The sequence below is a fragment of the Silurus meridionalis genome, chromosome 8 (assembly GCF_014805685.1).
Source record: "Silurus meridionalis isolate SWU-2019-XX chromosome 8, ASM1480568v1, whole genome shotgun sequence".
NCBI classification, from domain to species: Eukaryota; Metazoa; Chordata; class Actinopteri; order Siluriformes; family Siluridae; genus Silurus; species Silurus meridionalis.
The window spans coordinates 5583309-5609627 of NC_060891.1; the positions used below are offsets into that span (position 1 = coordinate 5583309).

The following is a 26319-nucleotide window of genomic DNA, read 5'->3' on the forward strand; positions in this document are numbered from 1 at the left end:
TCGGACTCTCGCAACCTAAGGACTGCAGTGTGTGTGAGTGTGCGTGCATGCATGTGTGCGTGTGTGTGTGTGTGTGTGTGTGAGTGTCTCTCTTCCTTAACCCTGTCATTAAAACTGAGCGAGCTGTATTCCGGCTTCCGCCTCCTGTTTCACTCGCACCCTGACAGCTACTCAATCCATACCAGAAATAAGTTTTTATTTGTGCATGCATGAAAAAGCTAAAGACTACATAGCGCTAGCTTTAGCCGCTAACCAGAAAGTGGCTAGCAATTGATGCTATAATATGGATTATTTAGTGTTTTATGCTCAGCTTCAAGAATTGCTCTTAAAAGAAGAAAATATCGAGCAGGCGAATAAATGACGGATTGAAGGAATGAAGACATTTGTTAACGTATGCTAAAAATAAGTAGAACAGTTAATAAGATCATATAATGTCTTCTTATTTTTGACAATTTAATTGATTATTTCATTTAATCAATATAATAGAACGTTAATAAAAAAAATTAATTAATTACATTTTTATTTTTGTAAAATATTATAAAATATATAAATTTAACCAAGCAGGCATTTTATTAAAAATTGTTTTAAAAATGTAAACTGTTCAAATGTTGATCAAAAATGTTAATAATAATAAACTGTATTAATAAATAACGACAACCAATTATATGTCTTGCATTTCTTCCCCCTAACCTTACCAAAATTGAACCGAACCTGCAATGTTATAAATTAGTGTGGTGTACTTGTGTACTTAAGATTGTAGGAGTTACATTAGTCGTTTCATGCATTTGTTACCTGGGCCTTCAGTGGGGACTTACCCAACTTAATACCACCACTATCACATCGCAATTATAGAAACCATAAATACTATACAAAAACTCAATATAACAACATGTGGTATTACAGAGAGAGAGGCATTTTGCATATGGAGGGTGAATACCATTTTACTAAAGCAAGCTCCAAACCTCTACACTACAACTGCAACTGTGCACCTACATCATCTGGAGCAGTTCAAAACCAATATTTGTCTAATAACATGACAAAAACATAAAATTTAAATAAAATACTACCTGCTCACAGAGATGCATACTCATAATTTGTGCTGCTCCTAAGAGGCTGTAAGCCAGTGGTACCGCTCGTATTCACTAGTTTTGAAGTGGTAAACAAACCCCAACAAACCCTTTTCCGGGCTGAGACAAGCTAGCTAGCTTCGGGGTTGGCAGACCTCTCCTCACAATGTCTAGCTTTTCTGGAAAAAAGTATGTCCGAGACCCTTTAGATGGTCTTTAGATGCACTAGAATAAAATTTTGCATTCACTTGAAGTTGGAAAACCAAACCTGTTCCAGTATGGCATTGCCCCCCTGCACAAAGTGGGCTCCTTAAAGATATGGTTTACGTGCTTTAAAAAAGAAAGATCTTGAGTGGCCTGCTATAGAGCTCTGATCTCATCCTTTGGGATGGATTGAAAAGCTGACTACACCCCAAGCCTACATCAGTGCATGCCTTTTGTAATACCCTGGTGGCTAATGAACAAAAATATCCATAAGTGTACCAAATTTACTGCACTGTTGGCATTAATTAGTAATTACACTGTCTGACCAGAACAGCCTACTAGATCTCATTTTAATATGTACAACAAATAATAGAAAAACATAATGCTTATTTTTTTGTTATTTGATTAGTTCGGGTTAGTTCACTCAAACTTTACATTAAACAGGTACATCATGACAAATTCTGGAGTGAGTTAGATGAAGTGGTAGATGGTGTACCTAGAAATGAAAGATTGGTGATAGGGGCAGACTTTAATGGGCATGTTGATGAAGGGAACAGGTGATGAGGAGGTGATGGGTAGGTATGGCTTTAAAAAGGAGGAGCATAGGGTGACATAAGAGTGGGGAAGGTGGTCTGTAGGATAGCTTTGGAGGTCCAGAACAAGATGAGGTGAATGAGGACTAAAAAAAGAATAAGATGTTGGAAACTAAAGGAGGAAGACTGTGGTGTGAGGTTCAGGGAAAATGTCAGACGGGGGTAAAGAGGTGCTGGGCAATTTGGAAACTACTGCAGAAGTGATAAGGGAGACTGCTAAAAAAGTACCTGGTGTGACTTCTGGAAATAGAAAGGAAGACAAAGAGACATGGTGGTGGAATGAGGAAGTGCAGGAAAGCATAAGGAGAAAGAGGTTGGCAAAACAGGATTGGTCTCAGCAGAGAGATGAGAAAAGTAGGCAGGAGTTCAAGGACATGCCGCAGCAGGTGAAGAGGGATTTAGCAAGAGCCAAGAAAAAGGCATATGAGGAGCCGTATGAGAAGTTGGACACTAAGGAAAGAGTAAACGATTTGTGCCGATTGGCCAGACAGAGGAATCAAGGTGGGAAGGATGGGCTGATAGTAAGTGCAATAAAGAATGCAGATGGAAATGTGTTGACAAGTGAGGAGAGTGTGTTAAGAAGGTGAAGGGAGTTTTTGAGAAGCTGATGAATGAGGAAAATAAGAGAGAGGAGAATGTATGATGTGGAGACGCTAAAGCAGGAAGTGCACAGGATTAGTACGGGGGAAGTGAGAGCAGCTATTAAGAGGAAGAAGAGTGGAAATGTCCAGATGTCATACCAATTGAAGCATGGAGATGTTTAGGAGAGATGGCAGTGTTCTTAAATAGTTTGTTTTACCAAAATTTTGGAAGGTGAGGGGATGCTTGATGAATGGCTTGATGAGTGTGCTGTACCGATTTTAAGGATCAGTCACACCATAAAGTTATGGGACCGAGTAGTGGAAGCCAGGCTAAGAGAAGAGGTGACCATTTGTGAGTAACAGTATTGTTTCATGCTAAGAAAGAGCACTGTGGATGCAATATTTGCTTAGAGAATGCTGATAAAGTATAGAGAATGTTAGAAGGAGTTGCACTGTGTGTTTGTGGATCTAGAGAAAGCATCTGACAGGGTGCCGGAAAGGAGATGTGGTATTGTATGTGGAAGTCAAGTATGACAGAAGTATGTGAGGGTGGTGCAGGACATGTATGAGGACAGTGTGACAGCAATGAGAAGTGCAGTAGGAATGATAGACTGGTTAAAGGTGGAGGTGAGATTGAATCAAGTACCTGGTGTGACTTCTGGAAATAGAAAGGAAGACAAAGAGACATGGTGGTGGAATGAGGAAGTGCAGGAAAGCATAAGGAGAAAGAGGTTGGCAAAACAGGATTGGTCTCAGCAGAGAGATGAGAAAAGTAGGCAGGAGTTCAAGGACATGCCGCAGCAGGTGAAGAGGATTTAGCAAGAGCCAAGAAAAGGCATATGAGGAGCCGTATGAGAAGTTGGACACTAAGGAAAGAGTAAACGATTTGTGCCGATTGGCCAGACAGAGGAATCGAGGTGGGAAGGATGGGCTGATAGTAAGTGCAATAAAGAATGCAGATGGAAATGTGTTGACAAGTGAGGAGAGTGTGTTAAGAAGGTGAAGGGAGTTTTTTGAGAAGCTGATGAATGAGGAAAATAAGAGAGAGGAGAATGTATGATGTGGAGACGCTAAAGCAGGAAGTGCACAGGATTAGTACGGGGGAAGTGAGAGCAGCTATTAAGAGGAAGAAGAGTGGAAATGTCCAGATGTCATACCAATTGAAGCATGGAGATGTTTAGGAGAGATGGCAGTGTTCTTAAATAGTTTGTTTTACCAAAATTTTGGAAGGTGAGGGGATGCTTGATGAATGGCTTGATGAGTGTGCTGTACCGATTTTTAAGGATCAGTCACACCATAAAGTTATGGGACCGAGTAGTGGAAGCCAGGCTAAGAGAAGAGGTGACCATTTGTGAGTAACAGTATTGTTTCATGCTAAGAAAGAGCACTGGATGCAATATTTGCTTAGAGAATGCTGATAAAGTATAGAGAATGTTAGAAGGAGTTGCACTGTGTGTTTGTGGATCTAGAGAAAGCATCTGACAGGGTGCCGGGAAAGGAGATGTGGTATTGTATGTGGAAGTCAAGTATGACAGAAGTATGTGAGGGTGGTGCAGGACATGTATGAGGACAGTGTGACAGCAATGAGAAGTGCAGTAGGAATGATAGACTGGTTAAAGGTGGAGGTGAGATTGAATCAAGGATCTGGTTGACGGACAAGATCGGACAAAAGTCTCCATGGACTATGATGTTCGTGAAGAATATTGTGATTAGTGGTGAAAGTAGGGAGCAGGTTGATACAAGCCTGGTGAGGAGGAGCTACATGCTGGAGAGAAGGGGGAATAAAACTCAGTACAAACAATGTATGTATGAGGGGTAAGGCAGTGGAGGTGTCGAAGGTGGAGGAGTTAAAATACCTGGGGTAAGGTATGCAAAGTAATGGACAGGGTGGAGAAGAGTAAGAGGAGAAATTTTTTATAGAAGGGTATCTCTAAGAGTGAAACGGAAAGTTTATAAGATTGTGGTGAGACCTGATGTGTTATATGGTTTAGAGACAGTGGCATTGACAAAGAGAACCGGACAGGTAGGAAGTTTGGACACAAGTGAGAGAAGATTGAAATGGTTTGTTCATGTGCAGAGGAGGGACATGGGGTATATCGGTAGAAGAATGCTGATGATGGAGCCACCAGGCAGGAGTAAAAGAGAAAGACCATAGAGAAGTTTTATGGATGTGGTGAGGGAAGACATGCAGGTGGATGAGTTGAAAGAGGCAGATGCAGAAGACAGAGTAATATGGAGACAGATTTTCACTGTAGCCTCCCTTATCAGGAGCAGTCAAAAGAAGAACATACAAGGTTTAAATCTGTTGTTAATTTTTATTAATGTTCGTCATTTTCCAGAGCTGGATAGCCCTGCTGAGCTGGAAAAGAAGAATATTTGCCGCATTATTACTAAGGACTTCCCACAATACTTTGCAGTTGTGTCTCGAATTAAACAAGAGAGAGAATACATTGGTCCTGAAGGTGGAGTGTTAATTAGTGAATCTGTTCCAATGGTGAGGGCAGCCTTTCCTCCTGGGGCACTCACCAAGAAGATACGTGTCGGCTTACAGGTACAAATTCTACATTGCTTACACTTTGTTGTTTGAGATTTTTTATGAATTCTTGATAATCATGGACTCAAAAAAAAGTCACAGAAATGTGCACAAAGTTTAAATTCCTGTATTAAGTTGATGTGTTCATTTTCATTCCTGATTATTGCTTTAGACAGGGGCAAAATGTAAAGGATAAAGCTGGAGGTTACATTAAATTATTTTTGTTTTCAGATGGAGATCATATTATGAAACATACTTTATTATAATGTTTACCCAGTATGAGTGTAAATGAATATACAATAATTGCAAAAAAATAAATATTGGTAGTAAAATGTACAGTACAAATCAACACAGTCCAAAGAACAAGCAAATATTAGACAAGCAAGACAGACAAATATTGCGCTTCTAGCTGAATATTGCACATAGTCACAGAAATAGTCGCTGTCGCTGAATATTGCACACATTTCCCTAAGTTGTTAACAGCATATGAAGATTAGCAGTTATCATTGTGTTGTTGGCCTGTGCCCTTACTGTACCGGAGTTCTGTTATCAGAAAATGGTAATTTGGGAAAAGACCCCATCCATGTCACCATCCTTGCATTTACATCTTGCAGGACCCTCTCACCTTTTGTGTAGTCACAGTTGTGGAGAGCTTGCTGGCTTGGGGAGAAAAAAAAAGTGGAAGCAGCCACCTGGTTCTCAAACGAAATACTGGCTTTATTTTACCATGCTTTACTTTTAATTTTCAGGTTTTTTTGAATGCACACACAAACAAACACACGCCGCTTTTATCCTCTCCTTTGCTCACTACAACAGAGAACACTTATTGTGTTTTACTGCCAGTTTTAGCCCAGTCTACCGCCCGCCATCCCCTCTGATCTGCACTTCACACATTCAACACCCCCCCCCCATTGAAAATTCAATGCAGTGTTTAAATATGACTAATCTCTGTTGCCTGGCATTGAAGGACTGCTCAATTAGCTAGGTACAGCAGGCTTTATCCAACACTGGATTTCAAAACTTTGGTTTTAACCAGTTTGTCACTCTTCCATTTGTGTCATGTGGAACCCCAGTGATGTTTCAACGTGTCTGCCTACTTAGATTACAATAATTTATACTAATGACTGGCAGTGCCATTTACAGCACTAGAGGGTGGTCCTTTGAACCATGTGGTGGGTGAGACTCACAGTAAACACAAAAAACTGAGATTGGGAGGGTGGAAATACTGCCCACCGCGAGTCAGGCAGTGGGGGCATCTGGCAGCATGTGCATGACAGAGTGCCAGTTTGCAAATAAAGAGCAAAGCATGAGGAAGCAAGCAGTAAGGATAACACAACTTGTGTGATTTTACTAATAAATGTTCTCTGCTGCAGTGAGTGAGGGATAAGATTAAAAGGAAGAGAGAAGAGAGCTGAGAGAGAAAGAGAATGTGTTTTAATGTGTGACTTAAATACTCATAAAAACATGATACAGGTTTGTGTGGTCATGTGTCATGATATTGCTTGTGGGTATCACTGTGATAGCTGTGCTACCATGACAGTACTGACATAAAGAGAAACTGTGACAAGAAAATGAACTGTACTGTACTGAAATATTTATTTTGTTGACAAATTTTCAAATAGAATTAATATCTTATTTGACTAAACATAGCATAATGTTTAAAGGAAATCTTATCTTTATTTCGTACAGCTTTAAATGTTTAACAATGTCATAATATCTTTATATATTGCACCGAATAAAAAACACAAATCGATATTTAAATTTGATATTGTTAACAATTATTAATCGTTCTTCTTTTTTTTTTTTACAGGCTCAGCCAGTGGCAGAGGAAATTGTGCATAGTGTGATAGATAACCAAGCCTCATTCAGCCCCATTGTAATCGTAGAACCCAGGAGGAGGAAGTTTCATAAGCCTATTACCATAACAATTCCTGTCCCACCCAGAGCTAGGGAGGTTACAGCTAAAAGACGCAAAGGAGATCCTGTTCCCTGCTTGAGACTGCTCTGCAGCATTACAGGTACCTAGATAGAGGTCACAGTTGATATAGAGTGCCAAATAAACATTATATTTTAAACGTTTACTCTTTTTTTATTATTTAGAATTTATTCTTAATGTGGCATTAAAAAAATAGGCTTGAATATTAACTAACAGTGTTTGAGATTATTCTGAGATTACAAATACCATTGCATTTCATAAGCATTCAAACAAGCAATTTTTTTCCCCCACATTATGCAGTGTTATAGTCAAGAACTGAAATAGACATCATTTTGATGTCTTTAATCTGTCAGGACTGGGGTTTTAACCAAGAAACAAGAAATAAAAAAGGAAAAAAGTTCAAAAAGTCTTCTTGGCAGAAAACCCAAGCTAAAAGTCACAATGCAGAGGAAAGTCCTAAAGAATAGAAAAACCAAAAACTTGCATGGGTAGAAGGCCAACAGGTTAAAGAAACACAAGAGTGAAAAAAAGGAGAGCATACAGTGACTGGCTATAAACTTTAAGCAAGGAACAGAGGGTACCTTAAATATACTGGGGTAAATGAAAACTAGTGTAGATGATTGGTAATTATTGAGATACAAGATAACACACAGGCATCATCTGGTGGGGAAATGTAAGAAAGACAAGTACAGAAAAAGACAGACAGATAGAATTGTCTCCAGGTTATGTATGTAACAATGGTTTGCCTTGGGAATGAGACGTTGCATCAACAAAGCTTTGGGAATGCTTCCATGTTGTCTAGGCTCTGAATCACATGTGCAGTCCAATGGAAAGCGCAGCATCACCGGCTAGGTGACACCACCACCAGGAAGCTACAAAAAGCACATGGAGTGAAACCGGCGCTAGCTTCTGAAAAAGGAAGGAAGCGCTTCAGGGATGCAGACAGTGTGGCATGGAGACGCAGCATCTTGTTCCCTCTGAAAACCATAGTTACATATGTAACCTGGAGATGTTCCCCTTTAGGAACTCGAGCTGAGTCCAATCATTGCCAGACTGACTAGGAACTCCCAGCATGTGAAACAGGAAACCGGGATCTCTCTATACATCTAAGGCAAGCAGGGCTCGCTGCGTGACCTCGATCGTATGGAGTGGATTGCTCCTCTAAAAGTATCCTAGGGCCCTGAGCCACCACTGGAGGGGTCTCATATGCAGGAGGCCAAGTGGAAGCACATTGGACAGTGCCGACATCAGACCCAGCAGTTGAAACTGCTTCACTGGCCTTCCCTCACTTTCTTGACGGCTGCGAGGATGAATTCGATCCCATAGTACGCCCAAATAGGTGGTTCTCTGTGATGGAGAAAGCTCACTCTTTTTGGTGTTCAGCATTAACCCCAGCTCCTTCATGTTGGGCAAGAATGACATCTTGATGCCAGACCACTAGTTGCTCCGATTGAGCCAACATCAAACAAACGTCAATATAAATTAGAATGCGGATGCCCTGCCAGGTTGCTAGATAGTCTCTAAGGGAATCAGTCTCTCGAGACTGACCTCTGGTGTGCTGGAGCCGGATCTTAAACCCTGGTGCAGCTCTAGGGGCCTCCTGAGAGGCGGCAAACTCTTTAAGCCCACTACGGTGCCGGGCAGAACTGGAAGGGCATTTGCTGGAGCTGGCCGTGCCCTAAAGCACTGAGTGTGGCAGGGTTAACAGACCAGCTTGCTAGAAGGATGGATGCCTGAAAGTATGCATTCTTCATATCTATCATGACAAACCAGTCCTCGGACCTGATTTGAGACACAACCTGATTTAGGTTCAGCATCTTGAACCTGAGTCTCAAAGGTGAGTGGTTCAGCTGATGTGGATCAATATAGCATGCAATGCCCACTGAGTAGCCCCACAAGAACGATCTGGGAGATACCAGGTGCCTTTCACTAGACACAAGAGTGGCCATGGACTGGCCAATGGCCATAGCGGTCTCTTTAGTTGCCCTGAGAGCTAAGTCTGTCACACAGTGGAGCACTCGGATCTCGTGATCTCCCATAAGTTCAGCCTGATAGGCCTGCAGCACAGATGGTGTGTGCAGACAGCCTGTGGCTTGACCTGCTGAGGCATACGCCTCCATTGCTATGCTGATGATACACAGCTGTATATTTCAGCAAAGCCAGATGAGAGAGATCAGCTTAAAAATGTTGATGAGTGTGTAAAGGACATTAGACAGTGGATAGGCAGAGGATGCTTCCTTTTGCTTAACTTGGATAAAACGGAAATACTTTCACTAGGACCACATGCAGCTAGAAGTAAACTTTCCAATTACGTAGCATCTCTGGATGGAGTTTCTGTCTCAGTGTGTACAGCAGTCAAAAACCTTGGTGTGATTATTAACCCTTTCTTTCCTTTAAGGCCTACATAAATAATATTACCAGGATCGCCTTCTTTCACCAGCCTACATCAGCCTACACTGGCTCTCAATTAAATCTCGCATTGATTATAAAATACTACTACTGACGTATAAAGCACCACAGTATCTGAGAGAACATCTCTACCAATATGATCCTTAATGCCTACTTAGATCAAAAGATGCAGGCTATTTGTTGGTACCTCAAATAATGAAGACTACAGTAGGGGGCAGATCTTTTTCTTATAAAGCCCCACAGTTTTGGAACAGCCTTCCAATCAGTGTTCGGGTCTCAGACACAGTCTCAGTGTTCAAGTCAAGGCTAAAAACATTTATTTATTCAAGTATTTTATCAATAGATTTTTCTTAGGTAAAGGAGCAGATCTGGAGGGATCATGGATATAGAATGTTTGGTAAACTGGAATATTTGTATGCTGTCGTCCCCTCACATTCACACATTCACTCAGGTTTGTTGACGGTGGTGTGGTGGGTCATCTCTTATCCCGGAGATCCCTCATGTCTGTGTTACCTTCTAGTTCTCCCTATTAGTTAGGCTGCCATAGTGAGTCTTGCCAGAGTTTCAACTACACAGTGTCCTTAACTATCATACATATCATAACTATCACAATAAGGACACATAATAATCCATATCCTTCTCTTTCTCTCTCTCTCTCTCTCTCTCTCTCTCTCTCTCTCTCTCTCTCTCTCTCTCTCTCTCTGTAAACATTAAACAAGCACGGGTGAGCTTCTGCTGATTGGCTAGCCAATCTATCTCAAGCATGGCTACGGCATGGGTTACTACCTCTAATAGCTTCTCAAAAGGACTGGCTGACGGGTTGTCTCTGTGGACTCACAGAGCTCCATTTCCCCCCCTTCCTCAGAGGAGAGAGGTGTAGCTGAGTGCAAAAGAAAGAAACTGCCAAAAGTGTTGCAACAAAATGCTGGACCAGGTTGCAAGCTCCAGGTCCTCAAACGCAGCTTTGCCTCAGTGCATCAACATGTGAGCGCAATCTGTGCAGCCGCTCCTCTCGGGAACCAACCCAGCATGCTCTGCTCCGGGACAAGTGACACGGAATTGTGCGGACCAGGGAGGAATGCATGAACAAAAAGAATGCTTTGTTTCTTCATCACTTCATTAATTATTTTTATTGGCATTTACCACAAGGACAACACATACACAGAGCGCTTCCTAAACAAACAGTAGCAATCGCTGGTTTTACTCCATGTGCCTTTTTTAGCTTCCTTGTCATGACATCACCCTGCCGGTGATGCCGCACTTTTCATTGGACTAATTGCACACGTGATTCAAAGTGTGGACAACACGGAAGCTTTCCCAAAGTGTTGTTGACGCAGCTCGAGTTCCTGAAGGGGAACCTGACAAAATCGACACAAAACAGCCCATAATATTGAGGGTAAAAAAAATATATAGTTTACAAATTGTTGCAAAAATTTTCAAAGTTGTTTCTGGTGTAGCCAGTCCACCGGTTTATAAATTATATGTCTTGTTACACCTGGAAGGTCTCAAAATTTGTGAAATATACCTAAGCAAAAAATATTGTAAATACTGTATGCTATTAAAAAAAAAGTCTGGTAAAAAGTCCCGCCTTTTTTTTTTTAAGGTACTGTATGAATTTTATTAAATTAAGCAGAAAACAACAAAAAAAACATATCTTGGAAAAAAATCCCTGCTCTGATGAGACTAAAATCTAGTTCTTCTGCCTTAGCCTGGCCATAGAAAAACCTGGTGGTAACATCATCAAGTTTTTGCAGTGGATTTGGTTGAGGTCACATTAAGGACAAAATGAAGCCAAATACAGAGCAATTCTAGAATGAAACCATTTGCAGTTTGCAAAGGACTTAACTTTTTATGAATGTCTATACATTTAGCAATGCACTGCCCATATTTGCTACTAGTGCTACTCTACAGTTAAACCTGCTTGTAATCTATTATATGCCTGAGTACTGTATTGTTCCCCACCATGATAAATTGTAAAATTTCAAATAATTCTAAAATATTTTTTTATTTGTGTTAAAAAAATGTGAGAGTTTGTGCTTTATATATTTTTTATGTATGGATATGGTTCTAAAACATAATTTGTGTGCACATGTAGGTGGCACTTCTCCAGCTCAGTGGGAGGATATCACTGGCTCTACTCCACTCTCCTTTGTCACTGACTGTGTCTCATTCACCACAAATGTTTCAGCCAGGTAATACACACTGATAAACTTCAATTACAATATTATTGGTGTTCCTTTAAAAAGGAAATATTAAAAAGTATTTTTCTATTTTTTGTTAAATTTTATTGAGACTCTAAAGTTTTGTATAAATTTGTATATTTACACAAATATTTTATCTGGAATCAACTACGCAGGAAATTTGCCCATGTGCTAAAGTCTGTCTATGTGAGACATCATGTCTTTTGATAATTTATTTTCCCTTTTCAAATACACATTTACAAATTGTAAGGATTTTACCATATATAAGATATCAAAAACAAAAATTAAAGACTAAAGAATAAAAGTTAAAAAAAATTTAAGCTACTTAACTTACTGCACATGTGTGCTTTTTGGGTTTGGTGGTGCCATGTGGGTGGTAAGTGTTGGTATAGCAACAGCATTAATACACCGAAAGCATTTAAAGCCCCAAGGTCTTTCTGTTAAGAAATATACTTTTAACCTAGACTGAGACTGTATCTGTCTTCTACTAAATAGAGAATGTTCCATAACCTTGGGACTGCCAGTTTTTTGTGGTTCTACCCTCTGCTGTAGCCTTCACTATTTGAGGTACAAACAAATAGTTTGCACTTTGTGATTGAATTGGCTATCAGTGGACTAATGACTTAAGACCAGTGTGTTAAAGGCCAATAGTATTATTTCATAATCAATGTAAAATATTTTGGGAGCCAATGAAGTATGAATAAGATTCCAGTAAGGACTCTCCCTGCTTCATTTTGGAACAACTGGAACCATTCTTTGACCTGGAGCAATTATGATCCTTTTGAAACATTCAGACAAAATGCATTACAACAATCCAACCTACAGGTAACAAAAACATGAACTAGTCTGTCTGTAGCATGCAGTGATATTAATTTGTATATTTTAGCATTATTTCTGCACTAAAAATGCAATATTAGTTATTTTATCTACATGAGGTTCAAATGATAGCGTGAGGTCCAAAAAAACACCAAGGTCTGTTATAGCAGCACTTTATCTAAACAGAAAGGCCACCCATAAAATTATTAGACATCTTGCTAATTGTTGCTTTAATATCCTACATCCCCTCTTTTGGTCAGCGCAAGAAAATTGAAGGCTTCTGTGCCTTAAGGCAACAACCCACAAGATGTCTAGTAATATTAATAATAATAATTGTTTGGTAGGGGTGTCTAAGTTCGCAATTGTTCTAGGTTTTACTTACAAGTGGAAAAGAAAGGCAGATGAGAGAGCAAAAATAGTGACAGCAATTACTGACAGAAGAAAGGAAGAACCCAGATTTAAAACAACTTTTATGAATGTCTATACATTTAGCAATGCACTGCCCATATTTGCTACTAGTGCTACTCTACAGTTAAACCTGCTTGTAATCTATTATATGCCTGAGTACTGTATTGTTCCCCACCATGATAAATTGTAAAATTTCAAATAATTCTAAAATATTTTTTTATTTGTGTTAAAAAAATGTGAGAGTTTGTGCTTTATATATTTTTTATGTATGGATATGGTTCTAAAACATAATTTGTGTGCACATGTAGGTGGCACTTCTCCAGCTCAGTGGGAGGATATCACTGGCTCTACTCCACTCTCCTTTGTCACTGACTGTGTCTCATTCACCACAAATGTTTCAGCCAGGTAATACACACTGATAAACTTCAATTACAATATTATTGGTGTTCCTTTAAAAAGGAAATATTAAAAAGTATTTTTTCTATTTTTTGTTAAATTTTATTGGAGACTCTAAAGTTTTGTATAAATTTGTATATTTACACAAATATTTTATCTGGAATCAACTACGCAGGAAATTTGCCCATGTGCTAAAGTCTGTCTATGTGAGACATCGTGTCTTTTGATAATTTATTTTCCCTTTTCAAATACACATTTACAAATTGTAAGGATTTTACCATATATAAGATATCAAAAACAAAAATTAAAGACTAAAGAATAAAAGTTAAAAAAAATTTAAGCTACTTAACTTACTGAACATGTGTGCTTTTTGGGTTTGGTGGTGCCATGTGGGTGGTAAGTGTTGGTATAGCAACAGCATTAATACACCGAAAGCATTTAAAGCCCCAAGGTCTTTCTGTTAAGAAATATACTTTTAACCTAGACTGAGACTGTATCTGTCTTCTACTAAATAGAGAATGTTCCATAACCTTGGGACTGCCAGTTTTTTGTGGTTCTACCCTCTGCTGTAGCCTTCACTATTTGAGGTACAAACAAATAGTTTGCACTTTGTGATTGAATTGGCTATCAGTGGACTAATGACTTAAGACCAGTGTGTTAAAGGCCAATAGTATTATTTCATAATCAATGTAAAATATTTTGGGAGCCAATGAAGTATGAATAAGATTCCAGTAAGGACTCTCCCTGCTTCATTTTGGAACAACTGGAACCATTCTTTGACCTGGAGCAATTATGATCCTTTTGAAACATTCAGACAAAATGCATTACAACAATCCAACCTACAGGTAACAAAAACATGAACTAGTCTGTCTGTAGCATGCAGTGATATTAATTTGTATATTTTAGCATTATTTCTGCACTAAAAATGCAATATTAGTTATTTTATCTACATGAGGTTCAAATGATAGCGTGAGGTCCAAAAAAACACCAAGGTCTGTTATAGCAGCACTTTATCTAAACAGAAAGGCCACCCATAAAATTATTAGACATCTTGCTAATTGTTGCTTTAATATCCTACATCCCCTCTTTTGGTCAGCGCAAGAAAATTGAAGGCTTCTGTGCCTTAAGGCAACAACCCACAAGATGTCTAGTAATATTAATAATAATAATTGTTTGGTAGGGGTGTCTAAGTTCGCAATTGTTCTAGGTTTTACTTACAAGTGGAAAAGAAAGGCAGATGAGAGAGCAAAAATAGTGACAGCAATTACTGACAGAAGAAAGGAAGAACCCAGATTTAAAAACAAATTCTACTAAATTCTGCTCAACATATGATTAGTTTACATGGATAGTTTGTTGTATGTTAAATTTGTTTGGGGGTTTTGCTCCTCAAGAGGACAGCTGTGTGTTTTGATGATAGTCAATGATAGTTGGAACCCAGGCACCTTTTACTCTAAATTGCAGTAGCCTATTTGAAGATCAGCTTCTGGTACCCTGGGTAGAGCTTCATTTAATGAGGCAGGAACTATTTTCACAAGTAATGAGAGCCACAAAAGCAAACAAACAAACCAAAAAAACTTTAAATGCTTATGTTCCAACAAGTTACTTACTTGCTGACAAGTAAGTGAGAGATTACTCAGCATGCTAGCTGCTAACTGCTAATCCTTTTGGCCACTGCTATTAGCATTAACCCAAATGTAAACACTTCAAGTTACAGTTAACTTGAAAATAATGAAATTACATTTACATGTGTTACTGTATTTAAGTAATTTTTGGTGCACTTTTTAAAGTAGTTTTTGAATTCTGTAGCATGAATTTTTCTTTACTTTATTATAATATTTTCCTATAAGTATAGTACTCTATTATATTTGAAATCACATCTGTTACTGAATAAAAACATGAAAAATAAGAAATTCTTGCCCCAGAAACTATTGTACTACATTGTAATTTAACATTGTAATTACATTCTGCTGAAATTAAACTCAAAGGAAATTAAGTGAACCATCAGCATGTAAAGTTCAGTTATCAAAAATATTTTTCATAGTTTACTAAGAGGCTTGCATTAACCCAAAAGAGAATGTGCCAATGATATTGCTAATGTTGGTTCATACCAGCAACCAGCTTGTAAATATTCATTAATTATGCACTAATAATAATAAAACTAATAATTTCCCATTAAAATATGCACCTGCTTGAATAAAAATGGAGATATAGCTTCATATAGGCACATCAGGGTATTACTATGTGATGAATTTATTTGCCAAAAGCATGATGGTTGCAGATTGAAAAATAATTTTGAAATTCTTGTCAGAATTTCTTGACCTGTGTCCAAAAATCTTTCAAATATATTGCACAAAACTGAAAGATGAATTCAATGTGACCAGAATCACACACAAAATCATGCATTCTGTGCATATTAAAGATTTTATGCCTATTTTTTCCCTTTTTCTCCACTTATTTATTTTAATTTATTTAGTTTATTTTAGGAACTCGAGCTGCATCAACAATGCTTTGGTAACACTTCTGCTTCCACACTCTGAATCACGTGTGTAATCTGTCCAGCGGAAAGGTGCGATGTCACTGGTGGGGTGACGTCACAACCAGTTAACTATAAAAATGCCCATGCAGTGGAGAATATGCTAGCTTCTGCTTGTTCAGGAAGCTGTGTGTGTGTGTCTGTGTCAATGGAAAGTGGTAAAATAAAAAAATATATAAAATTAAAAAAAACATTAAGAAATATACAGGGAGTGCAGAATTATTAGGCAAATGAGTATTTTGACCACATCATCCTCGTTATGCATGTTGTCTTACTCCAAGCTGTATAGGCTGGAAAGCCTACTACCAATTAAGCATATTAGGTGATGTGCATCTCTGTAATGAGAAGGGGTGTGGTCTAATGACATCAACACCCTATATCAGGTGTGCATAATTATTAGGCAACTTCCTTTCCTTTGGCAAAATGGGTCAAAAGAAGGACTTGACAGGCTCAGAAAAGTCAAAAATAGTGAGATATATTGCAGAGGGATGCAGCAGTCTTAAAATAGCCAAGCTTCTGAAGCGTGATCATCGAACAATCAAGCGTTTCATTCAAAATAGTCAACAGGGTCGCAAGAAGCGTGGAAAAACCAAGGCGCAAAATAACTGCCCGTGAACTGAGAAAAGTCAAGCGTGCAGCTGCCAAGATGCCACTTGCCACCAGTTTGGCCATATTTCAGAGCTGCAACATCACTGGAGTGCCCAAAAGCACAAGGTGTGCAATACTCATGGCCAAGGTAAGAAAGGCAGAAAGTCGACCACCACTGAACAAGACACACAAGCTGAAACGTCAAGACTGGGCCAAGAAATATCTCAAGACTGATTTTTCTAAGGTTTTATGGACTGATGAAATGAGAGTGAGTCTTGATGGGCCAGATGGATGGGCCCGTGGCTGGATTGGTAAAGGGCAGAGAGCTCCAGTCCGACTCAGACGCCAGCAAGGTGGAGGTGGAGTACTGGTTTGGGCTGGTATCATCAAAGATGAGCTTGTGGGGCCTTTTCGGGTTGAGGATGGAGTCAAGCTGAACTCCCAGTCCTACTGCCAGTTTCTGGAAGACACCTTCTTCAAGCAGTGGTACAGGAAGAAGTCTGCATCCTTCAAGAAAAACATGATTTTCATGCAGGACAATGCTCCATCACACACGTCCAAGTACTCCACAGCGTGGCTGGCAAGAAAGGGTATAAAAGAAGAAAATCTAATGATATGGCCTCCTTGTTCACCTGATCTGAACCCCATTGAGAACCTGTGGTCCATCATCAAATGTGCGATTTACAAGGAGGGAAAACAGTACACCTCTCTGAACAGTGTCTGGGAGGCTGTGGTTGCTGCTGCACGCAATGTTGATGGTGAACAGATCAAAACACTGACAGAATCCATGGATGGCAGGCTTTTGAGTGTCCTTGCAAAGAAAGGTGGCTATATTGGTCACTGATTTGTTTTTGTTTGGTTTTGAATGTCAGAAATGTATATTTGTGAATGTTGAGATGTTATATTGGTTTCACTGGTAAAAATAAATAATTGAAATGGGTATGAATTTGTTTTTTGTTAAGTTGCCTAATAATTATGCACAGTAATAGTCACCTGCACACACAGATATCCCCCTAAAATAGCTAAAACTAAAAACTACTTCCAAAAATATTCAGCTTTGATATTAATGAGTTTTTTGTGTTCATTGAGAACATGGTTGTTGTTCAAATTAAATCCTCAAATAAAATTAATCCTCAAAAATACAACTTGCCTAATAATTCTGCACTCCCTGTATATATATATAAAAAAAGAAAGCAATCATGGGTACCAGCTGTGTGTTTCTCCTATCAAAGGGGGGAAATAAACAGAGCTTGTGTGTAGCTAGCCTGGGAGCGAAGCATGCTCAGTCAGTTCTCAAGGTAGCTGACTGCTCTCGTTGTGGCCGCATGTCCATGTGGGCCCTGTGCTCCTGCAGAGCCCTCTTCTATATGGGTGCTCTCACTCCTCCCAGTTCTGGCCATGGGTTCGCAGATGGATCTGGCAGAGGGCTTGGATACAGGCTTGTCCCTTTCTTTGGCTTCACCAGTCAGATCCAGTGCCTTCTCCCAGGGTTTAGAAGCATGCCATTCGGCAGTTTCTTCCCCCTGTAGAGGGAACAACCAGTATACCTGCTGACACTCCCTTTCAGCCAATCCTGTTTGAGGAGCTTTCGGAGGTGGTGACTTGTGCAGAGATGAAAATCAGAAGCAGCGCCCGCCAAGTAAGCTGGACGAATGCTTTCTGTAACCCACATCACTGCATCCACCATGAGGTTTGCCTTTTTTCCTATGAGGTGTCCAGGTCCTGGAGCATCCCATAATTGGTCTGCCTCTTCAGTTCCAATGTCTTCCTCTATGTAAATGTAGTAGGGCTGAAAGAGTGTGGTTAATGGGGCGATGCTAGCTGGCTATGTTTTCCTCTGGTTCTGCAATATCCCTTAAGGCACTGCCCACTAAGCCCCTTTGGACTTCCTTGGCCTTGATGGGCAAGGCTTACATTGCAGTGGGTCAAGCTGCTGGTTGCCTGTACACCTTGGCAATACTGCAGGCTGACCTGCTTCAAAAGCTGTATGATAGAGCTATAACTGGGCCTGACGATGTCTAAGAGCTATGCTGTGCTACGGACCTGGGTCTTAGGGCCACTAAGGAGACCGCTAGAGCCATTGGCCAGTCCATGTCATCCCCTGTGGCCACAGAGAGGCATCTGTGGCTCACCCTGTCAGATATTCCTGACAGGGACAAAGTTATCCTCCTGGATGCCCGGTTATACGAACTGAATGTGAATACGGTCATCAGCAGGTTTCAAAAGACAAAAAAAGCAGTCAGCTGTATTTAAACGCTACCTCCCTCGCGGCTCCCATGAGGCTGATAAGTGGGTGCAGCCCCAGCCCAGCACAAGCAGGCACTGTAAATCCTAAAACCTGGGCAACACTCTAAGCTGAAGTCCAAAGAGCTGACGGATTTGAGAACCTGACATGTCAGGGGCTTACACAAAGGCACCGCTCCGGCTGCTCTAGGCATACCAGAGATCAGTCTTGAGAGACAGTCAGTCTTGATTCCCTTAAGAGACTATCTGGCAGCCTGGTAACACCTGCCAGATGTGTCTCTGTGGGTCCTGCGCACTGTAGAAAGGGGCTACTCGATTCAGTTTTGTCCACACTGGTTCAACGAGATGTGTCCCTGTGGCTCCGGTCATGGAACAAGAAGTACACACTCTCTTAAGGAAGGAGGCCATTTAAGGTAGTCTCTCTGCTAGACAGAGAGTCCAGGTTCTACAGCCGGTACTTCATAGTTATCAAAAAGGATGGGAGTTGCATCGCATTCTGGACCCGTGTCAGCTGGTTCAAGAAGCTCACCCTCAAGCAGGTCGTGTCTTAAATCAGATCCAAGGACTGGTTTGTCACTTACTTCCACATATGCATCCTTCCTTCACACAGGTTCCTGAGGTGTGCTTTTTGGGGCCTTTTTCATGGCCCCAGGCATGAAAGTTTACCCCAGGCATGGCCAGTGCCTTTCTCTAAATCAAAATTGGGGTATGTCCCTAAGGTGCCGTTGGTGACCCCTGACCCATCATGCTGCATGCATTCTATCCTCCTTCCTTTCAGGCCCCTGACCAGGAAAAAAACTTTACCGGCTGTGTCCAGTGCTATCTCATCCTCTTATGAGTCCTCTGGTCTTCCTGCGCCTTTAGGGGTCAGAGGTGACATCTAAAGCCTGGTCCTCTGGAGCATTTCTCCAAGACATTTGCACCCCGCTGACCTTTGTCAGGTTCTATAGCCTTGACCGCAGGGTCACTCCTGGCTCTGCCGTCCTTCGGCCTAGCTGTGCCCATCCACACTAGGCTGGCCAGTCTGGCGGTATTGTACTCTCGTTCGCAAAGCGTTGTTGATGCAGCTCGAGTTCCTGAAAAGAACGTGTCTAAGCTTCCTGGTTGTGGAGAACGACCAGGACACTTTGGGAACACTGAAAAAAACACTTTTTGTTGGACAGATAGCACACTTGTGGCCATGTAGAAGTGTTCCCAAAGCGTTGCATGCAGTGTCTCGTTCCCTCAGAGAACCAGGAGTTGATTTAACTCTTAACTTAACTCTTAAATTCTGTAAAGCTGCTTTGAGACAATGTCCATTGTGAAAAGCACTATAAAAATAAACTTGACTTGACTTGACATAAGTAACCTAGTAATGTTCTGTGTCTGCATTTCTAAATGTTGTAGTTAGAGTTTTATGTAAATCAGAGGGTGGACATAAGCGTCATCATTGGTCCACTAGTTCTAGATTAACAGCTGCTTTTTTAACTTGTACAGGTATGAAGATGATTCACCAGCATCAGCTCGTAAATGTTGCACATATATTGTTAGTGTTTGGCAGATGCTGTGAATATACATATACCATGTTATGAAATTAAAATAAAAAAATCCAAAATAAGCCAAAATCCACAAAACTGGCGTAATTCACAAAACAGACATATCATGTCCAATATTACTGTGTTTATTGTATATTATTACATTCCATAAACTATTATTGTTCAGCATTTGCTATCTTTATCTTCTGACTGTACATTTACCTTAAATGCATTTGGCAGATGGCCATATTTTTAAACAAAATAAATTGTACTCTTAGAATAAATATATATCTCACCTCTAGATCTTGTGGACCAATGATTATGCTTAAGTCCGACCATTGATTGAAATTTTTAAGCATAAGCACAGAACTACTGCAAAAATATTTGGAGAAATCAAGATTTTGTGTGTGATCATAATCATTTTGAATTCTTTTTTTCAGATTTGTGTCTTTATAGTTTTTATTAACACTTATTATTTGTCAATCTGCAAATGCATGAATTTTTTTTTCTATTTCACTTTAATTTGTACATTTCATTTGTAAAGACATCACCCCCAATGGTACATTAACACCTCTTTGGCACAATTTTCTGAACAGTGGATAACACCTTTGGTACAAAACATTGAAAATTCAATATTTTACATGGATTTCCTGGCTTTCTATTTTTAATACGTTATTAGATAAACACAAACATACCAAAAAAGACACAAGGAGAATAGTATGATCATGATCAAGATATGTTATCAAAAGCTGCCCTAAGATCAAACATTACAAGCAAATAGACACAAATCCATATAAAGGCCAGTAGAAGATAAACTACCACCTTAACCAGCACTGTCTTTATGCTATGATGAGGCCTAAATCCTGACCAATACAGTTCATTACCTCTGTAAATGTGAACCTTAGTACTGTGCTGCAACATTTTCTTTGATTTTGGAGGTTTGATATTGGCCATTAACAGTGTTGGGCAATAACGCGTTACTGTAACGCAGGTACTTTTGACAGTAACTAATACTGTAACGCGTTACTTTTTAAATAAAGTAACTCCTTTACCGTTACCGTATGGTGCATTGTCCGTTACTTTTTTTAATTAGTTAATTTTGGCTGAAGTGTAGCCTACAGCCTAACCTGTTTACAGCAGCGACGCATTGTAGGATTGGTGGAGGAACCACTGTAAACACGAAGAAGATGCACTGTAGGCGTGTTTCCGTTTATTCAAGTATGTGCGGTAGTAACGGCGAGTCAAGGCAAGAGCAAGACGAGTTTCTTAAAGTGGAAATATGCTCATTATTTCACTTTAGTTGAGCATAAAGACAAAAACTTTTTAGTCAAATGTAAGCTGTGTCTTTCTGGTTCGAAGGTCGTAGCAGCAACTCCAAACTGTCGAAGCACCTCCAGAAACTCCATGCCTCGACGAAACTAGAAGCTAACCCGGTGTTATGTTGTACATTGTTGATAGTTTTAATACTTAAGCTGTGAAAGGAACATTTGTAAGGGCGCAACACAACAGCTTTTATGATGCAGAAGCCACTTTAGTTTTTGATTCTGAATATATTATTATTAACTTGTTTTGTTATGTATTTCAGAAATCCTTGTGATATATTCATTTTGTGCAGGTCTGACTTAAATAAAATAGTGTTTAAAATGACTTTGTGTTTAAGTCAGTTTTGTGTTTGTATAGACCATAAAGACCATAAAAGGGCATTAATGGGAACAAAAAAGTAACTAAAAGGTTACTTTTAACAATAACGCATTACTTTTTGGTGTAAGTAATCAACAAAGTAATTGAGTTTTTGAATGAAGTAACTAGTAACTGTAACTAGTTACTATTTCTTAGTAACTAGAACAAAACTGGCCATTGATTAGACAAAAAGAAAGAAGGAAAAACAGTTAACACTTTATTTGAGGGTAACTACATTGGGCCTTAATAAATTAATTTTCTTTTTTTTGCATTGCTTATTGTTGGTGGTTGATTTTTTTCTGATGTGTAGTTTTTGTTTTTAATGTAATAATAAAAAATCATTCGTGGGCATCATAATTTTTTTTATTGATTTTGTCATGTGATTGTGTAGGAACATTTTGCACATCTTCATTTTAATACATTGTCTATATTTTGTCTTAAATAATTTCATTGTGTTACAATTTTTAATTTCTCCGTTTGTTTGTGTATTTAAGTCCTGGTGTTATATTGTCTCAATGTATATTGTATATTGTAACTTTACACTTTCCGTGTTTTCCATTATATTATTTCCATGTTTAGACCCAGTACTCATTTTCATGCTTTTAAATATTGATAATCATAGTTTGTTTCTGCCGGCCTGTTTTTCCACTCTCACCGTGACCATGATAATTTTTTAATTAACCACAATATAGTACATGATACATTTATGCCTATAAGCCCTGCTTCTCAACATGCATTACAGAACACTTCACCTCCAATGCAGCAGCTTGGTGTATAAAGTACAAGACATATCTGCAGAATGCTGGCTGATTTTTTTTCTGTCTCTCATGTTGTTTATACTTGAACGTTTTTGTTGGGGAGATTCCCTGCCAAAAGGTTTATTTATGCAACACACCCTATAATTTTATTACCTAGATTAATTTAGTACCTCACATGCTTTATGCTATCCTTACAAGCAGAGCTTGAGAATGGTCTGAAAGCTGTCATATCGCGAGGATTAGAGAACACAGTGGAGTTTTCAGTTCTCTTGAAAAAGCAAATGTACTCAGTCCCTTTCGGGATTGTGGAAGGTGGGCTGTCAAGCAACCTGATCGTCGCCCTGCCCGGCTGTCTTGTGTCTGCCTCCAGGCTTAAGAGAAGGTGTTGCTCATTCAGTAGGCTTCACAGAAGGCGTTGCTTCATCTCTGAGCATTGCAGAGGGCATCAGTTCATCACCCTTCTCCGCTGAGGCTTATTCTGTCTGGCTGTCCAGTGCCCTCCTTCCAGATTTACAAAGAGGTTTGCAGTGTGAACAGTTCCTGCTTCTGTGTTTCATGTTTGTTTCCGTTATGTGATTGCATTAGCAAATATTTTGTTTATATTATGTGTGGGTTATTTTAATTCATTATTTCCATCCACTGATTTACCATCTCGTTGTGTCATGTTTGGTCTCACTGCTTTTTTCTTTTTTTTTTCTTTTCATTTTAGGTCTTGATTAATTTGTGCATCTTAGCCATGTTGTTTCATTGTGTCAGTGCATTGGCTGATCGTATGTTTAGACTACTTAAGTTCTAAGCCGTTTTTGTAGATTATTCCAGCTTGTTTCTGCCTGACTTTGTTATGCGCCCCACTATGGATTGTGTCTAGGAATATACCTGTTTTGGAACTACCCCAATAAAGAACACACAGAGTTTACATACATGTGTTTTGCTTCTCACCATGCCTTACAAGTAAACTATATTTTTGGGGGTTTTTACCTTCTGCAATCCACCTCTAACCTTTTTTTGTTTGTTTTTACTAACAGCACATTCAGTAACTACTTATTTAGTTGATATGATTTGAGGCTCCTAAATAAGAAAAATTATAAAGGTATATACAGTGCTTAATATCAGTTTTCTAAATGCAAATCTGGTTACTACTTGATGAAAAAACAAATACATGGCCTACTTAAATAAGTAACACTTAGTGAATGTGTCAAAGCTGCTGTACATTGATGTGTAATTAGTAATAAAAAGAAAAAATGTTGGCAAAATCTTACCACATTATTTCATGTTTTGTTTAAGAATGTATACTGCCAAATGTAGGTACCATTCAAATAAATTGTTACTAAAGTTTGCCATCTGCTATTGAACCTTCTTTATTAATTGTATATTGAGCAGGTCAGAATGTTTAAAAAAAAAATGGGCCTCCATATAAAGAAAAGTCGAGATTACTGATGCTGAAAGAAAGATGCTTGATTACTGATGTTTGGGAACATTGGTCCAGGGGGTATTCATTTATAGCATTATCAACACTTTTTTTTGCTCAGAAGAAGGAATGTAAGCAAGGTTGTTTCTAGAGAGACTTTGTTATTGATGGATCTTTACTTGTGGTGGTGCCAAAAAAAACCTCTACATTTTCCCTATATTAGTGAGCACATTTTTTAACATATAAATGTTTGCACTGTTTTTTTCACTAATGTGGACGATGTGAGTACAGTATGTTTTCTGTGTCAAAGTTTGTGCTAAATCCTTATTTGCATTTTAACAAAATCTGCAACTGCAGCACCAAATTTTAAATTGACATTTATGTGATTTAGCAGATTTTTTTCTATTTTATCTATTTGATTTGGATTGACTTATCAAAGTATGTTGAATTCTCTAAAAAAAATGCATTCCACAGTTTCTTTGTCCTTAATGGGCATTGGGGTGCTTATGAGTTAACCTGGCTTGGTCCTTAATCCTTTTCACTAAGAATTACAGGTTTGACATTCTCTAAACCTTCTATAGTTTTAACTTTTTCTTCTTTTCTTTCTTTTCTTTATATATTTTTTTGTTTTTACCAATTTCCCCCTACCTCCTATTTTTCTTTGCAGATTCTGGATTGTAGACTGTCAGCAAGTGAGTGAGACAGTTGCACTGGCAACCCCGGTTTACAAAGAATTGATTTGTGTGCCATACCTTGCCAAATTTGTGGTGTTTGCGAAGCCCATTGACAAAGCAGAGGCACAACTGCGTTGCTTCTGTATTACTGACGATAAGGTGGACAAAACACTCGAGCAGCAGGAAAACTTTGAAGAAGTGGCTAGAAGCAAAGATATTGAGGTGTGGACCATAATGCATACTCTCAAGTTGTACACAGGCTATGGAAAAAAATGATACATTTAAACATGTCTCTTTATATATAGATATATACAGGCTTACCAAGAAACATTTGTCACCACTTCACATACAGCATATTTAGCAAATTACATTTCATGTAATGTTAAATTTTTTTTAAACAAAATATTCCAAACTGGATTTGATTTCAAAAGTGGTTCTGTTACACTGGCTTCAGGTTTCAGAAGGAAAACCCATCTATGTGCATTGCTATGGCAATCTGTCTCCTGTCAGCAAGACCAGCCAGCAGCTTGTTTTTACCTTCTATGCCTTCAAAGAGAACCGTCTACCTTTTAGTGTTAAGGTGTGTATTTGTGTATAATGTATATAATAACATTCCCTTTCAGGAACTCGAGCTGCGTCAGACAGGCTCTGATTAATGAGTCTAATCAGTCAAAAAAAGGCATACCAAGCTGACCTGCTGGGGGAGCTGGATCTGGGAGACCCCTTGGGTGGCCATACCCTACATACGGCAGATCTGGCCCTATGGGCCACAAAAGAGACCATTAAGGCCATTGGCCAGTCTATGGCCGCCTTAATAGCTACTCTCTTTTTCGGGTCTGATTCAGTAGTCGACAGGTTCCAGACATCCAAGAGACAATCGGTTTCAGCGGTATCTCCCACACCGCTCTCATGCGGCTGCTTGGCGGACGCAGCCCCAACCCCAGCCCAGCACTTCATCGAGATGCGCTCTGCCCCTGTGCGGTATCCTGTGTGGCACCCTGACTCAAAGCCCCGTGAGGTGACAGGTCCGAGGACAGAAAGGTCCTGACTCGACCTGTGGTGGGATGACTGGAGGGGGTGTAGCACTGCTTCTCTTTGTACCCATTTCCCTCTGACCCCTTCAGGGACCTGGCTAATTAACCCTGCCATGAAATGTTTCAGGGCACGGCCAGCTCCAGCTCCCTCCCTCCTTGGGTTTCGCCCAGCATCGTTGCTGACCAGGAGGTCTTGTCTCTAGAGCCAGGTCAGGGCACTGCCCCGGCTCTAAACACACCGAAGGTCAGTCTCGAAAGACTTAAACCCTTAAGGAAGCACCTAGCAACCTCGATGGCTAGGCCAGAAATGTCCCAGACATTCAGTTTGGGTCTCGCCCGCCCTGGTTTAACGGGCTCTCTCGCACTTTGGTGAGGGAGCAGACTCTAAGCTTGGAACATGAGTATAGTATACACTCTCCTGAGGAAGGAGGCCATCGAGGTGGTCCCTCCGTCAGACAGAGAGTCCGGGTTCTACAGCCGGTACTTCATAGTTCCCAAAAAGGATGGTGTATTGCATTCTATCCTAGATCTATGTCAGCTCTTTGATGAGGCTCCAGTTCAAAATGCTGACCCTCAAGCTGGTTGTGTCTCAGATTAGATCCGAGAACTGGTTTGTCACGGTAGATCTACAGGATGCATAATTCCATGTACCCATCCTACCTTCTCACAGGAAATTTCTGAGGTTCGCTTTTTGGGGTCATAGCGTACCAATATCGGGTCATTCCGTTTGGCTTTGCTTTGT

At 39.7% G+C, this 26319-nt stretch overlaps 1 protein-coding gene across 1 annotated transcript in view; it reads left to right on the plus strand.

The window, feature by feature from the left end:
• LOC124390205 (ankyrin-3-like) overlaps positions 1 to 26319 on the plus strand; it is a 93559-nt gene that overhangs the window by 18986 nt on the left and 48254 nt on the right. The window contains exons 6-10 of the mRNA XM_046856010.1: positions 4785 to 4996; positions 6789 to 6996; positions 11419 to 11515; positions 24537 to 24765; positions 24998 to 25123. Coding sequence (XP_046711966.1) covers positions 4785 to 4996; positions 6789 to 6996; positions 11419 to 11515; positions 24537 to 24765; positions 24998 to 25123 — 872 coding nt within the window. The remainder of the gene's footprint in view (positions 1 to 4784; positions 4997 to 6788; positions 6997 to 11418; positions 11516 to 24536; positions 24766 to 24997; positions 25124 to 26319) is intronic.